The sequence below is a fragment of the Lampris incognitus genome, chromosome 18 (assembly GCF_029633865.1).
Source record: "Lampris incognitus isolate fLamInc1 chromosome 18, fLamInc1.hap2, whole genome shotgun sequence".
Taxonomy (NCBI): Eukaryota; Metazoa; Chordata; class Actinopteri; order Lampriformes; family Lampridae; genus Lampris; species Lampris incognitus.
In genome coordinates this window covers 39,701,143-39,718,716 of record NC_079228.1, presented here as the reverse complement: position 1 = coordinate 39,718,716, position 17,574 = coordinate 39,701,143, and the positions used below count along the sequence as shown (strand labels likewise).

Genomic DNA, 17,574 nt, shown 5'->3' with positions numbered 1-17,574 from the left:
ATTGACTAAAAACCTTTTCTGTAAAAATATTTTTGTCTAATTGGGGAGCTGGCATCATCGTTGACTCTCTTGCTCAGCTTTTCTAATCTGATTTATCTGAATTTGCATAAACCCTCGGATGGATTCCCAGGCAACATCTTTCTCTCTCTACATGTGTATGTCAAGTCAACGTATTTATTTATTTCTGTATTGCCCATTATCACAACTGACAGATTTGCCTTGTGTCTGTGTGTGTGTGTGTCTCTTCACCCCTCCCTACCAGGTGGGCTGGTGGGAGAACGGCCAGCTGAGGCTGCGTTACCACCCGTGGTCACGCTATGGATCCTTCCTGAAGCCGCTGGATGACACCCAACATCTGAGGGTGGTCACCCTGGAGGAGCGGCCCTTTGTCATCGTGGAGCCCGCCGACCCTGGCACCAGCTCCTGCATCCGTGACTCCGTCCCCTGCCGCATGCCCATCAACACCAGGTAATAAGCTTTTGTGAGGCATGGCTATTTCTCCTGCTGGTATTCGCTGTGGGCGTAGGGCCTGTGATGTCACCCACTGGTTTCTGAAGAGGCAGTTTGAAGGCTGGAGTTTGGCTTTATGCTCACCACTATCTTGTCAATTACTGGAGCCTGAAAAACTAAATTTGTGCATCGAGGCGAAGCATGGGTGGAGCTGGGGTGGAACCACAGTGGTGACAGACAGGTTGACAGACCTGTCAATCAAGCCAGACATACCCTCAACGTGCCACCTTTTTCTTTTGGACCCCCCCCCCCATTGTACTTGGTCGATCTCCCCACTCTTCTGAGCCGTCCTGCCTCGTTGCTCCAGCCCCTCTGCCGATCCGGGGAGGGCTGCAGACTACCACATGCCTCCTCCGATCCATGTGACGTCACCAGCCACTTTTTTTCACCTGACAGTGAGGAGTTTCACCAGGGGGACCTAGCGCGCAGGAGAATCACGCTGTTCCCCCCAGTTCCCCCTCCCCCCGAACAGGTGCCCCGACTAACCAGGGGAAGCGCTAGTGCAGCGACCAGGACACATACCCACATCCAGCTTCCCACCCGCAGACATAGTCAATTGTGTCTGTAGGGACGCCCGACCAAGCTGGAGATAATACGGGGATTCAAATTGGTGATCTCCGTGTTGGTAGGCAACGGAGTAGACCGCCGACGCCCCGCCACTTTTTTAATCCTTAATATCGTCCTCATAGAAAATTAATTTTCAAAATGACCACCATCACACTGTGTCCATCACTGAGCTTAGCATTTCGCTTTCACAAAATCATCAGGCTCATGATGGAGCTTTGACAGTGAAATAAGTAGTGAGAACTTTCCTCAGTAAGTATCCTTGTCCTGAGTCTGAAGTGTGTGGTATTTTCTCTATTTATGTTTACATTTTTGCCATTTGCCAGCACCTTTTGGTCGGACATTGTGCGCGGGCTTTTTCCATTTTTGTCTATACTCAGGTTTCTATCAGACATGTAGGAAAATAAAATGTTGGCTATTTAACTGTTGGTGCAGGACCATGTACTGTACTCTGTAGCCTATGAATGATTTACATAATGTTTAGCTTGTAATACGATATAAACTGCAAGACAAGGACATACTCAGAATCCAAAATGGCATCTTAACATAGCACTTATTTAAGCACTGAAACCTATATATGATGTATGAATACCTAATGATATATATACATGATAACAAAAATCGATAGTTTATTGTCCCCAGACAGGAAATGCTTTTTCTAATTGGTGCAAGTACGACAATAATACATACAAATAGACAGACACCTAGTAAGTTACATTAAATTGTACTACAGAAATCCATATGAAAGAAGAGAGACATAAACTAGTAAATCAGATGTCACACAGTACTACAGTAACGCATAATGTATATATACGTATACGTATGCATGTTACAGAGGAGAGTCAACTCACTCCCATTTCTCACTGTCACCCATGCAGATGCAAAAAACTGCATGCGTCACTCACTAAACAAAAAGAAAAAAAGTGGCTCTCAAACGTACCGTTGCTAGGTAACAGAGCCGAGAGGTTGCTAGCGAAGCGATGAAGAGGCCATCGAATCGGCCCCAGGAAACCGCAGCTGATGAGAGGGCCCAGCCTGCGACTGTGTGGCCCCTGGCGGTCTTCTGCAAAGCGGGCCGCCGGATCCACCCGCAGCTCCTCGTGCGACGGGAACGCCGACGATGGCGTTGTGAAGTGGAAGCATTAAAGGGATGTAAAAACCTCGGGGGGGTGGGGGGGGGGCAGTCCAGATGTTTCGTGTCACACCACAGATAAGTTCTGAAAGCACAGAAATGGGATTTTGGCCTCCGTTGTCACATGACATCCCCCTTCCCCCCCCCTCCCCGTCTTTTAAGAATCAAATCTTGCTTGTAAAGAATCGGACCCGGCAAGTAACTCATCTCTTTCCTGCATCCCCCTCCCCGCCTTCATCTTGTCCAGATAATGTCAATAGGTGAGTGGGACGCTCGCTCCCCTTTTTCCTGAAATAACAAATGGGAGTTTATTTCCATCTGCCGTCCTCTGCTGTCTGACCTGCCAAACCTCCCCTCTCGTGTCCAAACACAACAGACCAAACCTCCCCTCTCGTGTCCAAACACAACAGACCAAACCGACTGTCAGTATCGATCCAGCAGCCAACCCCTCGCCAATAATTCATACACTCCTCGCCCTTCCCTGTCCCGTGTCTTCTCCTTCTCTGTCAAACTCACACTCACATGTACACACAGCATACGCACACACACACACACACACACACTTGCACACTTATAGTAAGTGTCCAAGCGCAGTTTTCCATGTATTGCACTGTGTAGCTATCCAGCTATCCAGCTATCTATCTATGTCTGTCTCTGTCTCTGTCTCTCTGTCTGTCTGTCTTCTCTGTTGTTCACAGTCTCTGTTAACTTGCTCTCTCTCCCTCTCTATTCTCACCCTCCCTCGCGTCTCCTTGCTTACTTTCTAAGCTCACTCCTCTCGCTCGCTCTTCCTAAACCCACCTTTCAACTCCTCGTCTTACTCTCCTGCGGCTCAGCAGTACACGAGCAACCTCGCTCCACTCCAAACTCATCAGTCATCAAGAGACAAACAAACGCCAACACAAAACACATTTGCATGTTCACAACTTCCTGTTTGATTTAATGGAAAACGCCTCCTTCTTTTCCAGGCACACCTTTTCCCATTTATACCACAGTAATTAAATCAAATCAAACTAAATTAAATAATATTTAGGCAGGTTAACATCTGACAAATCCAGAGGTGGGTGAACTTTTAACCACAACCCTGAATACTGTATTTCTTACTGTACTGATATCTACCTGTTATCCCAGACAGCCGTTTGAATAAATTGTTTGAGGGGAAAACAGATTTGTTTGTCATCCACTGGTAGGATTGAGTTGTGATTCAAGGGAAAGAGATGCCATCAAAAAAGAAAGATACCTACATCTCCATCCTGATATTTCTGTATATAACTGTCTGTAAACTGTTAGACCCACAAGTCCGTCTCTAAACGCTTCGGTGAACGAGAGCCTGAGGACGATCTCCCAGCTTTTGTTGCTAAAACCGACTGGAAACAGTCAGACAGTTTAAAAAGTGATCATCAAGTTTATCAAGTGGACCATCTCCACATTGGCTTTTTTGTACTTAGTTCCTTCAAAAGAACCCCCCCCCCTTTTTTTCATGATATATTTGCATACAGTTATCGATTTCATACTTACTCCACACAGTTCTTCTCCCCTTAGTCCCCCCCCCCATTCCCATTCTTCCCAGTCCCAGTTTAGTATATTCTATCGAGGGTCCAAAATATGGACTTCTCTGGCTTTATATTTTTTGAATTTTTTCTTCACAGCAGTTTAAGAGCCCTGAAATAACTTCTCCTAACCAACCATCCATTCCATTCCATCCATGATCCAAGCCGCTTATCCTGCTCTCAGGGTCACGCGGATGCTGGAGCCTATCCCAGCAGTCATTGGGATAGGCTCCTAACCAACCAATATTTTCCATATGGTCTGCCTATATAAGCTGAGTCCAAACAACATTTTCCTTTGTCATAAGTCTAAAGGCCTATTACAAATATTGCTTGTTTTTCTTTTGATATACCCTGAGAGCAGGATAAGCGGTTCAGATGATGGATGGATGGATGGATGGATGGAGATATATATATATATATATATATATATATATATATATATATATATATATATATATATATATATATACTAAAAAAAATCATATATATATATATATATGATTTTTTTTAGTATATACACTACCGTTCAAAAGTTTGGGATCACCCAAACAATTTTGTGTTTTCCATGAAAAGTCACACTTATTCACCACCATATGTTGTGAAATGAATAGAAAATAGAGTCAAGACATTGACAAGGTTAGAAATAATGATTTGTATTTGAAATAAGATTTTTTTTACATCAAACTTTGCTTTCGTCAAAGAATCCTCCATTTGCAGCAATTACAGCATTGCAGACCTTTGGCATTCTAGCTGTTAATTTGTTGAGGTAATCTGGAGAAATTGCACCCCACGCTTCCAGAAGCAGCTCCCACAAGTTGGATTGGTTGGATGGGCACTTCTTTGAGCAGATTGAGTTTCTGGAGCATCACATTTGTGGGGTCAATTAAACGCTCAAAATGGCCAGAAAAAGAGAACTTTCATCTGAAACTCGACAGTCTATTCTTGTTCTTAGAAATGAAGGCTATTCCATGCGAGAAATTGCTAAGAAATTGAAGATTTCCTACACCGGTGTGTACTACTCCCTTCAGAGGACAGCACAAACAGGCTCTAACCAGAGTAGAAAAAGAAGTGGGAGGCCGCGTTGCACAACTGAGCAAGAAGATAAGTACATTAGAGTCTCTAGTTTGAGAAACAGACGCCTCACAGGTCCCCAACTGGCATCTTCATTAAATAGTACCTGTTAGAGCCTGTTTGTGCTGTCCTCTGAAGGGAGTAGTACACACCGGTGTAGGAAATCTTCAATTTCTTAGCAATTTCTCGCATGGAATAGCCTTCATTTCTAAGAACAAGAATAGACTGTCGAGTTTCAGATGAAAGTTCTCTTTTTCTGGCCATTTTGAGCGTTTAATTGACCCCACAAATGTGATGCTCCAGAAACTCAATCTGCTCAAAGAAGTGCCCATCCAACCAATCCAACTTGTGGGAGCTGCTTCTGGAAGCGTGGGGTGCAATTTCTCCAGATTACCTTAACAAATTAACAGCTAGAATGCCAAAGGTCTGCAATGCTGTAATTGCTGCAAATGGAGGATTCTTTGACGAAAGCAAAGTTTGATGTAAAAAAAATCTTATTTCAAATACAAATCATTATTTCTAACCTTGTCAATGTCTTGACTCTATTTTCTATTCATTTCACAACATATGGTGGTAAATAAGTGTGACTTTTCATGGAAAACACGAAATTGTTTGGGTGATCCCAAACTTTTGAACGGTAGTGTATATACTATATATATATATATATATGATTTTTTTTAGTAATATATGCCCCGGTTTCCTCCCACAGTCCAAAGGTGAATTCACCTGACAGTAGGTCAGGTGAATCGGCCATACTAAATTGTCCCTAGGTGTGAATGTGTGTGTGTTGGCCCTGTGATGGCCTGGTGGCCTGTCCAGAGTGTCTCCTCGCCTGCAACCCAATGACTGCTGGGATAGACTCCAGCATTCCCACAACCCTGAGAGCAGGATAAGTGGCTTGGATAATGGATGGATGGATGGATATATATTTTTTGTGTTTATTTTCTCTATCTTTCTTGTCTTATGAAAACTTTAAACCATATCACACGAGTGTATGTTCTTAGTCTGTTAATGGTAGTGTTTCTATATACTTGCATGTATCATGAATGAGTGTTCTTGATGTGTGTTTGTGTGTTTCTTGTGACTGATTGATTCATTGTACCGTGGTGCTTGAAAGTTTGTGAACCCTTCAGAATTTTCTATATTTCTGCATAAATATGATCTAAAACATCATCAGATTTTCACACAAGTTCTAAAAGTAGGGAAAAGAGAACCCAATTAAACAAATGAGCCAAAAATATTATCCGCAGTCATTTATTTATTGAGGAAAATTATCCAATATTACATATCTGTGAGTAGCAAAAGTATGTGAACCTTTGCTTTCAGTATCTGGTCCCCCCCGTCCTGCACATCAGCTTGGAGGAATTTTAGCCCATTCCTCCGTACAGAACAGCTTCAACTCTGGGATGTTGGTGGGTTTCCTCACATGAACTGCTCGCTTCAGGTCCTAGAACGACTTGTGTGCTTAGGGTCGTTGTCTTGCTGCATGACCCACGTTCTCTTGAGATTCAGTTCACGGGCAGATGTCCCGGCATTTTCCTTAAGAATTCGCTGGTGTAATTCAAAATTCATTTTTCCATCAATAATGGCAAGCCGTCCTGGCCCAGATGCAGCAAAACAGGCCCAAACCATGACACTACCACCACCATGTTTCACAGATGGGATAAGGTTCTTATGCTGGAATGCAGTGTTTTCCTTCCTCCAAACACAACGCTTCTCATTTAAACCAAAAAGCTCTATTTTGGTCTCATCTGTCCACTAAACATGTTTCCAGTAGCCTTCTGGCTTGTCCACGTGATCTTTAGCAAACTGCAGACGGGCAGCAATGTTCTTTTTGCAGAGCAGTGGCTTTCTTCTTGCAACCCTGCCATGCACACCATTGTTGTGCAGTGTTCTCCTGATGGTGGACTCATGAACATTACCATTAGCCAATGTGAGAGAGGCCTTTAGCTGCTTATAAGTTACCCTGGGTTCCTTTGTGACTTGGCCGACTATTACACGCCTCGCTCTTGGAGTGATCTTTGATGGTCGACCACTCCTGCGGAGGGTAACAGTGGTCTTGAATTTCCTCCATTTGTACACAATCTGTCTGACTGGATTGGTGGAGTCCAAACTCTTTAGAGATGGTTCTGTAACCCTTTCCAGCCTGATGAGCATCAACAACGCTTTTTCTGAGGTCCTCAGAAATCTCCTTTGTTCTTGCCATGATACACTTCCACAAACATGTGTTGTGAAGATCAGACTTCGATAGATCCCCGTTCTTTTTTCTTTTTTTTTCTTTGTAAATTCATTTCTGATTTTTCCCTTTTTCTCCCAATTTAGTGGCCAGTGGATCCCTATTTTAATTCAAACACCCATCCTCGTACTGTATGTGTTCGCCAACTGCATCTCTCCGGCCGGCAGTCTGGAAGGAGTCGCCTCGCCACTTCCATGACAAGGCGACTCCTGGCCGAACCACTGCTTTTTCCGACAAACACAGACACATTCATGTGACGAACACAAGCCGACTCCGCCCCCTCCCGAAGACAGCGTTGCCAATTATTGCTGCTTCATTGAGTCCCCTCATAGTCGGATCTGACGAGCCCAGGGCGCGAACCCCGGTCCCCAGTGGGCAACTGCATCGACACAAAGCCGATGCTTCGACCGCTACACCACCGCGGACCCCAGATCCCTGTTCTTTAAATAAAACACGGTGCCCACTCACACCTGATTGTCATCCCACTGATTGAAAACACCAGACTCTAATTTCACCTTCAAATTAACTGCTAATCCTACAGGTTCACATACTTTTGCCACTCACAGATATGTAATATTGGATCATTTTCCTCAATAAATAAATGACGAGGTATAATATTTTTGCCTCATTTGTTTGATTGGGTTCTCTTTATATACTTTTAGGACTTGTGTGAAAATCTGATTATGTTTTAGGTCATATTTATGCAGAAATATAGAAAATTCTAAAGGGTTCACAAACTTTCAAGCACCACTGTACTTGTGTAACATGGGTGTTTACGGGATGCAGTGTTGTCAGGTGCTGTGCTGAACTGTGCCTCCAGCTTTTGCTATGTCTGGAATTATTGATAGATACATACAAATTGTGCATACTGCATTGCTATAGTTGTTGCCTGTAGTTTGATGCCTGGAGAAAACCACTTTTTGAGCCCTTGGAGGGTTAATGGGGCAATTCTCCTTCACATTCCCTTTCGATTTATATAGGCTCCAGCATCCCCACGACCCTGAGAGCAGGATAATCGGTTTGGATAATGGATGGATGGATGGATGGATCATTTTTTTTCTTCATATGTGTAAACAAACAAAAAAAACTACATTGCAAAACCAATCCAGAGTCTTCAGGCCAGCCTTTCATATTGGGGCGGTGACGTGCAGAAGTCTTGTGCTTGTAGACTGTCGTACCATCAACACGTGGCTTAGCCGCAGTCAGCGAAGAAAACTCCTTCGAAGTTTGTTGTTTGTCACATTTGTGGCAAAATATATTAATTGGTTAAAAACAAACACCATCAAATGATCTAACATAGCTCGGGACATCAATTTTCAGTGTTTTAAAAAGTACTTTCCAAACAAACGAAGTGTTTTGCTCTATGTCCAGTTTGTTTCACTACAGAGGAGGATGGGGAAGGCGTCATTTCCAGTAAGGTGCGTCCAGTATTCCCAAAGCAGTAGGGGAAGGTTTGTTAGCGGCTGTTCTCACCACCATTGTAGGACTATCTTGCATTTAGAAGTCCCCAGACATTGGTAGGCGGAGATCTCTGATTGTCTGGTATTTCCGAGTTAAACTGTATATAGTATTGTAGTGAATTCAGGGGGCAGCCGGGAAGCGAACCCGGGTTGCCCGCTCCACGAATAGCTGCGCTAACCAGTCAACTAAAGGATCCAACCCGTTAGCCAACGGGCTAGCGAGTCTTGTCATCTGTGATCTCTACAGTATGTTGTAAATACATAAAACTCCAAGATTTTGTAAAAATACTTTCAAGTTTGCCAGAAGCTGGCCTAAACAGACTTGTTAATGAAGACATTTTTCAATAGAGGCCAATAGAAACAAGATTTTCTAAATTTCTCCAAGGTCAAATCTTTTTTTTTCTGGATTTTATGATGTTTTTGCCTTCTGCAGAGTAAGACTGTTTTATTTTCTAAAACGAGCAGCAGGAACTGCGTCCGAATTGCTTTTCAAAAATTTTCTGACTTTTCAAAAGTTTGCTTACGATTTGTGTGAAATGTGGACCCGTAGCATAGGCCGCTGCTTGTTAAAGTATATTTAATAAAGATGCTAAAAGCCTGAATGATTCTTCAAACCAACTCCTCTTCAAATTCCTACTCAAACTTAACGTGACTGTCTGTCAGTTTGGACCAAATTCAGTAATCAGAAATAACTTCATGTCTAAGATCATTGAAATGGCAAAATAAAGCACTCAACAACAGTATTTTATTTGTAAATGACTAATATTGTGTATTATTTTATAGCTGTATCCATAACTGCTCTTAATAGCCCAAAGAACTGTGAGGCAGTGGGCTAGCCCTTGTTAATACTCATGAGCTGACCTTTGAGTGACAGGTACAAGAAACGGTTGTTGATAAAGTTGAGGTGAGCTTCATACTTTGATGATTTGTTCTGATTGGCTGTATGTAAATGAGTGTGATGACATCATGAGTACCAGCAAAAAAGATCTGCTGAGAGAAGGTGAACTGGGGGAGCTCTGTTAAAAAGAGACAAATAGAAAAACTGAATTTTGCCTTTTATTACTGGGACAGCACGGTGGCCCAGTGGTTACCACTGTTGCCTCACAGCTAGAAGGTCCTGGGTTCGAACCCCAGGGCCATCCCAGGTCCTTTCCGTTTGGAGTTTGCATGTTCTCCCCATGTCTGTGTGGGTTTCCTCCGGGTGCTCCAGTTTCCTCCCACCATCAAAAAAACATGCATGTTATAGGGTTAATACTCCTGTCTGTGCCCCTGAGCAAGGCAATGGAAGGAAGAACTGGAGTTGGTCCCCGGGTGCTGCAGCTGCCCACTGCTCCTATACAACAGGATGGGTTACGTGCAGAGAACAAATTCGTTGAAAAAATACAATTTCAAATAAAATGGCTTTCTTCTTTTTATGTTTCTTCTGTAGAAAGAGTGCAAAATGCTTGATGATGAAAATAATAAGTGATGTTAGAAGATATTAATGTTGCAGTTTTGGATTTTAAAAATGCTTCATGAAATTTGATTTAAATATGAAAATTATACCACCCCTTTGTCTCTCTCTCCTCCTCCACAGTTTGGTCGTGGATGGTGCTGGACCAATGAAACACTGCTGCAAAGGCTTCTGTATCGACGTCCTCAAGCGGCTAGCCAAAATAGTAGGCTTCACCTATGACCTCTACCTGGTGACCAACGGCAGACATGGGAAGAACATTGATGGGGAATGGAACGGCATGGTCGGAGAGGTAAGGGCCATGTCTCATTAAAGCTTCATTAAGTGATCTTCTGACCGCTAGATGTCTGACGGAGGCGCTACGGAGATTCAAAACACACACTCACAGCTCGGTCGTTCCTCGCCCAGGGATTAAAGCAAAAAAAAAAATCTTGACTGAAATATTTTTTCAAGCCGCAGCGAAGTCACATTCCCCATATGCAATGTGTAAAACATGTTACAGATTGTATTATTTGACGCCTGCTAAACAAATAACAAATTATGTAAAATTGTGAGATTTCAGCACCACTCCACACATAAGCATTGCTGCTGTTCTCTAATCCAGCCATCAAGTTTAAATACACTAGACCCCTGAACCCCAATAAGCGGCCCACGGGCCAGATCTAGCCCATGAGAGCCAAATGTCTGGCCCACGCTGACCCATTGGCACTAACACACCTGTCATAACATGTGAACTAAAGTGCGTGCAGCTCTACTTTATTTTGACCTCACCCCACACCGTACGTACACTTGACCTATGCCGTAGAGCCCGTGTAGATGTAACACGTACTCTGCACTTCCTGCAGTCCTTGACGAGACAGAGCCACTCACCAGCTAAGTCACAGATAATCAATAACTGTCCTAAACCAAGAATATGGCCTGCATGAAAAAGTGCAAAGTCGACCAGGAAAACCGTTGGTTCAAATCTGACTGGACTGATCATTTTTTGTTTTTATTTTACCGGACCACGCCGATGCCAAACCGACATGCTTGATATGCACGCAGACCGTAGCTGTCTGCAAGCAGATCATCTCAAGCAGCACTTCAGCACAATGCATGCTGCCAGTTTTAATGCCAACTACCCTACAAAATCAGATCACCGCAAACAAAAAATAGCAAATACGATAACATCGGACAAGCACTGCGTTTCTACTATCTGTAAATCAACATCGGCACAAGAGAGTGCAACAGCTGCACCATCGCATGTTTCATGGAGCCTTGCTAAAGCTAAGAAGCCATTCACTGATGCTGAGTTGATTAAAACGTGTGCAACTGATATATGGCTGGTGAAGTTTTAAGTCATGATGAGAAAAACAAGAAAACAGTTGCGGAGCTGTTAAAGTAGGTGCCATTGTCGGCTAACACGGCATCAAGAAGAGTAGAACTTTTAGCAGAGGAGTGTTTTTCCAATCTACTCACTGATTTGAAGAAAGCCGAAGCCACTGTATCACTAGCCATAGACTCATCCTGTGACCGAACAGATATGCCATCTGTGTTTGCTAGATTTTTTTTGACGAGAAGACCTTTGGGGGAGAGCTGCTTTGTTTGCTTCCTCTTTCTGGGTGCACAGCTGAGAAAATCCTCTTTAATGAATTAACAGTTCTTGGAGAAGAAGGGCTGGAATGTGGGCAAAATTGTGTCCATTGTCACCGATGGGGCTCCGTCCGTGGTGGGACAACTCAAGGGCTTGGTAGGCAGGCTTGCCGCTGTTAACCCAGCTCTCTTAGCATTTCATTGCATTATGCACAAGTCAGTGTTGTGCACTAAAGTGTGTGGTGAAATGAAGGAGGCGATGGATACTGTGACGAGACTGGTACATTTCGTTTGTGAGCGTTCTAGCCCGCAGCATCGCCTTTTCAGAGCCTTGCTGGAGGAAATGTCAGCGGAACACAAGGATCTTTTGCTGCATAATGATGTTTGCTGGCTGAGCAAGGGCCGTGTGCTGGAGAGGGTGTGCAACCTGCATCATGAGCTTGTATCCAGACTGTGGAGCCGAAAAGCTCAAAAATATCAGAGGTTTTTAAGTGACAATAAGGTGATGGCATATGTTTGTTTTTTTTGGTGTGACATCGTGTCTCATCTAAATCACCTTAATCTGCAATTACTAATAATAATACTATTGATAATATTAAAAATAATAAGAATAAGAATAGCCTACCCTGTGATGGACTGGCGACCTGTCCAGGGTGTCTCCCCGCCTGCTGCGCAATGACTGCTGGGATAGGCTCCAGCATCCCCGTGACCCTGAGAGCAGGATAAGTGGTTTGGATAATGGATGGATGGATAATAATAGCAGCATCTGCCCATAAAACCACTTTTGCTGGCGCAGTGGCAAAAAAAGACCTTTTTGCCCTTGGCATGGCCCTTGAGGAAAACTAGTTGGGGAACGCTGCTCAAGACCTTTTAAGTAAAGAAGATTCTTTTTTTCTCACTTAAGTTTTTATTAAGTTTTCAGAAAGATATAAACAGAACAGTACAACAACATCAACACAAAAAGAATACAATAAAATATACAAACATAGAAATAATGAAAAAACAAAACAAATTTTTTTTTAAGAAGATTCTTTTCATCAACTGTGTATTGCCAGTTTTCTTTTTTGTCATTTCAATGCCGTTTTCAATGTATGAAGTGAAACTGATACTTTCTTTTTTGCAAAGCTTGTGTCAGTTTTACCCTTTCAAATATCAAGTCAAGTCAGTTTTATTTGTATAGCCCATTATCACAAATTAATTTGCCTCAGTGGGCTTTACAGCAATACGACATCCTGTCCTTAGACCCTCCCATCATCAACCCCTTGCATAATCTAACAGTTACACAACTTTTCAACATATACATTTGTATTTATATTATTATAACTCCAAACTGACACAAAACAACGTTAACAGCATGAGCCTCACAACAGGAAAAAAAGAAATCCTTACTGAATGTATTTCAGAAGTCAGCTGTAGTGTAATGAAACCAAAGTGACCACGGCTGTTTCTGTATGCCCCGCCATTCAGGAAGACATTAGTTAGCATCCTAGAGTCCTTGGCACACAGTTGTCAACAGCCATGTCTAATGCTGAAGCTAATAAACTTAATAAACACTATGCATCAAACAGCTCCAAAAGTCAGGCTCTGACAGATGTTCTATCATTTACCAACTGTACACAACTAGAATGTGATGAACCAAACCAGAAAGAGGGATGATTAAATGCTCATACTGCCCATGGTGTGAAAAAAGTACTTAAATCTCAAGGACAACATACAAGAAAAGCTATTTCAGCAAGGTTGGGCATTCTGCTAGAGCCTGCAGGGCCCCTGCTGGAAGTAGTTAAAATAAGTTGAGACTACAGCCTTTTAAGACATTTTGAAACATGATACAACATCTTGGTGATGACTGGTGGGGATTCAAAACCTTTGAAAAATGTTTGTTCTCGCTATCGCCGCTCCCTCTCCTCATTCACTCTCTAGCTCGCTCGACCAAAGCTGCTGCTGTCTGTCACTGCCCGATCTAAGTCATGTGCGACTCACATCTACGGTTGAGTCAGATCGGCCGACATGATCAAAAGTTATTGAAAGAATTTTGACAATCCAAAAATGCATTAATTATAAAGCAACAACTTCCTTTCAGTTGAAGTCAAAACAGGAAGTGTTGATATTCTTGTCGCCCCCTGATCTGAGTGCACTGTAGATGTGAGTCGCACATGCGTGAGCGTAAGCTGTTAACCCAGCTTTATTATATTATGCAAATAAAGACAGGGTTAGGTTTAGACCAAAATGGTCGCATAGCAAACCTTTTCTTTTTGGAAACTACGTCCAGGTAGTGTAGCAGTCTATTCCATCGCCTACCAACATGGGGATCGCCGGTTCTAATCCCCGTGTTACCTCCGGCTTGGTCTGGCGTCCGTACGGCAAGCTGGATGTGGGTATGTGTCCTGGTTGCTGCACTGGCGCCTCCTCTAGTCGGTCAGGGCACCTGTTCACGGGGGGGGGGGGGGGGGCTAGCATGATCCTCCCACGCGCTGTGTCCCCCTGGCGAAACTCCTCACTGTCAGGTGAAAAGAAGCGGCTGGCGACGCCACATGTATCAGAGGAGGCATGTGGTAGCCTGCAGCCCTCCCCGGATTGGCAGAGGGGGTGGAGCAGCAAGCAGGAAAGCTTGGAAGAGTGGGGTAATTGGCAGGGTACAATCGGGGAGAAAAGGTGGGGGAAATCCCCCCCCCCAAAAAAAAGAAAGAAAAGGAAAGTGCGAGTTTCTACTGAACTTAGTCACATTCGTGTGAGGCTCCTCCTAGGAGACTGCGCATCCAAAGACTGACAGGCAAAACATTTTTATTATGTAGATTTTTCTTTAGCTTTTTCCCCCCTCCATATTTCCCGTTCAATCGAGTTGAGTGCTGCACAAATAGTCTTATAACGGACAGGAAAAAGTGTTTTTTCTGTCCGTATGTACGTGTATCTGTCCGCTGTGAATCTTGCGTACTACTGGACCTGTCAGCATAATAATTTTTGTGCACAGTTATGACTGTGTGATCAAGGACCTTTCATGGTTGCAAGGATTCAAAACCTTTGCAAAACCTGTTTCATACTGCAATTGAATGCTAACTCCTCAGCCTGTTTTTTGCCTGGAGAAGGGGAGATACACAGGCAGTGCCTCTCTGTTGTCCCTTCTCCCGATAGGTGAAAAACGGGGTGGTTTGTAGCCAAGTCCGAGCACCAGAGAAGGGGAGGTACACCTGGCGGGGCTGTGCACTCTACTTAGTGCACTCTTCTAGTTTGCGATTGGTGTTGGTACGCTAAATGCGAACTTGCCAAGTGCAAAGCTAACTTTAGCTGGACAGCTACCACCTATAGCAAATCATTATCTATCTGTCCATAGTTTAACTAGTTTTTTACTGATTGAACATTCAACATCAATAATACGAATCTTGCCGTTATCTGTCATGTTGAATTCCGATGTTTGATCCGTCACTCGGAACTATTAAAGTTGAGTGATGCTCTGTTTTTAGATAGTCCATGCTGGTCTGTGTCACATGCGTGCTGTAAACAATCCCATTGGCTAGTGAGTGTGAGAAACTCAAGAACGACATCTGGTTGGATGCAGCGCTTACTTTTTTTATACCATCAAACAAGATAGAAAATGAATGGGGAGTTACCATCCTCTCTCTCTCTCTCAACCCCCACCTCCCACCCCACCATCACTTGGGTTTTTTTTTCCCACCTCGGGTCGGCACTGATCTCATGAGTGGCACCTCTATGGACTCCAAATGGCAGAAATCCATTGTAGTGACAGAGAATTTTAATCCCTGCCCACCCCTCCCTTCCTGTGTCTACGATGGCCATCCATTACTTCAAATGATTAGTGTTTACAGAGGATACAAATGTTAATACGATGTTGTTGTATTTCTTCTGGATGTGTAGCTATGCAGTTGCCTGCTAACATCTACCTCTTCTTACGGTTGTTCCCTTTAGGGGTTGCCTCAGCGGATCATTCGTTTCCATCGCTTCCTGTCCTCTGCATCTTACTCTCTCACACCAGCCACCTGCATGTCCTCCCTCACCACAACCATAAACCTCCTCATTGACCCTCCTCTTTTCCTCTTGCCTGATAGCTCCATATTTAGCATCCTTCTCCCAATATACCCAGCATCTCTCCTCCACACATATCCAAACCATCTCAATCTTGCCTCTCTTGCTTTGTTTCCAAACCGTCCAACCTGAGCGGTCCCTCTAATTTACTCATTCCTAATCCTGTCCTTCTTCATCACTCCCAATGAAAATCTTATCATTTTCAACTCTGGCACCTGCAGCTCCACCTCCTGTCTTTGCGTCAGTGCCACTGTCTCCAAACCATATGACATAGATGGTCTCACTACCATCTTGAAACCTTCCCTTTAATTCTTATTGGTACTCTTCTGTTGCAAATCACTCTTCTCCACCCATTCCTCTTCTCTCCACTGCATACCTCCACCTCTCCAGGCTCTCCTCAGCCTGCACCCTAGTTTCACGACAGATCACAATGTCATCCGCAAACATCCTAGTCCACGAAGAATGAACGCGAACAGGACAGACCAATGATGCTTCAATTTTAATGAGAAAATGTTCTGACATAGTGGACGTGGCTGGCAAGACAGTCAGATCACAAACAGCTATTCCTTTGTATAAAACTAAATCAAATGTGTTACCACTGCAATGAGTCAACTCTTGACCAAACTGAGTGAACCCAACAAGCGCCAGAGAGGCTTTACTTAGAGGATCACCAGCCTTATTCAGATGAATATTGAAATCACCAAGAATCAGAATTTCATCACAATGAGTAACAAGAACTGAGATAAATTCTTCAAGAAATACTTAGTAAGGGCCAGGAGGTCGATACAGTCTCACAATCTGGACTAAGCAGAGTCTGTTTGTGGCTGAGGGAGATGGACTTAGAGTAAGAGCCTCAAAAAATTTAAATTCAGTGTCAAGTTTAGAATTTAAATTGAAAATAGACTTAAATGTTAAGGCGACACCCCCGCCTTGTTTGTTTGCTCGAGCTATATGGGCATAAGTATAGTCAGGTGGGGAAGCTTCATTTGAGGGGAGGAAAATATTTGGTTTCCGCCATGCTTCACATAACCCATTCGTATCGAAACTATGTTCAAGAATTGGATCATTTATTAATAAGGCTTTGGTAGACAGTGATCTGATATTTATGAAACAAAGTTGAAGCGTCTTATTGAAGTGATTGGTAGTAGGCAGAACTTTAGAGCTACCAATAGATGAGATATCAATTGGAATTAGACACCTTGTATTATTAGTGGACAATTTTGAAGACCCGCCTCGCTTTGGACGATGTGTGGTCATACTTTTAATAACATTGGATGTTTGGTTCTGTAGATTATTAAGTGCTTTGTTGCACATTTCACCACCACCAGTGTTAGGAATTATTATTAAATATTGTGATTAACACATTTTCGGGAATCAGGAACAGCCCACAGCAGTGCAACAAAGACAAAAACACATATCTAAAAACTACAAGAACACATTTATCAAGGTACAAAAAAAAATCCCTGTCCAAGAGAATGAAGGCCAGGATGACTGTCAGAACTGCCGGTCTGCATGGGCTAGCAATTAGCTTAGCCTGCCCCGCTTCCATGTCCTGTCAGACCGCCCTTGGTGTTTCCTCCTTGGGCAAAGCTTTAAGTAGAGCCGTGGTCCCTGGGCCCACTGGACGCGGCACACTAGGCTAGCCCAGCCGATCCAGCACCAGCTCTCCCAGCCAGACGCCTTTGACACACCTCCCCGCACTCCACACAATGACACAAAAAACATGGTCAACACTAGGTGAGGCTGCCGCCAGACTGCCCTCAATGTTATCGGAACTGCTGGTCTGCATGGGCTACCAGTTAGCTTAGCCTGCCCTGTTTCCATGTCCTAGCAGACTGCCCTCGGTGTTTCCTCTTCAGGCACAGCTCCGGGCAGGGCCATGGTCCTTGGGCCCACAGGATCCAGCAGACCAAGCTCTCCCAGCCGATCCAGCGCCAGCTCTCCCAGCCATCAAACGAAGACACAATCAAAGGCACAAAAAACTTAGA

General features: G+C 43.7%; 1 protein-coding gene across 1 annotated transcript in view; it reads left to right on the top strand.

Annotated features, from left to right (window-relative positions):
- Positions 1-17,574, top strand: part of LOC130128460 (glutamate receptor ionotropic, NMDA 2D-like) — a 180,643-nt gene that overhangs the window by 118,863 nt on the left and 44,206 nt on the right. Inside the window, exons 7-8 of the mRNA XM_056298067.1 lie at positions 263-468; positions 10,100-10,268. Coding sequence (XP_056154042.1) covers positions 263-468; positions 10,100-10,268 — 375 coding nt within the window. The remainder of the gene's footprint in view (positions 1-262; positions 469-10,099; positions 10,269-17,574) is intronic.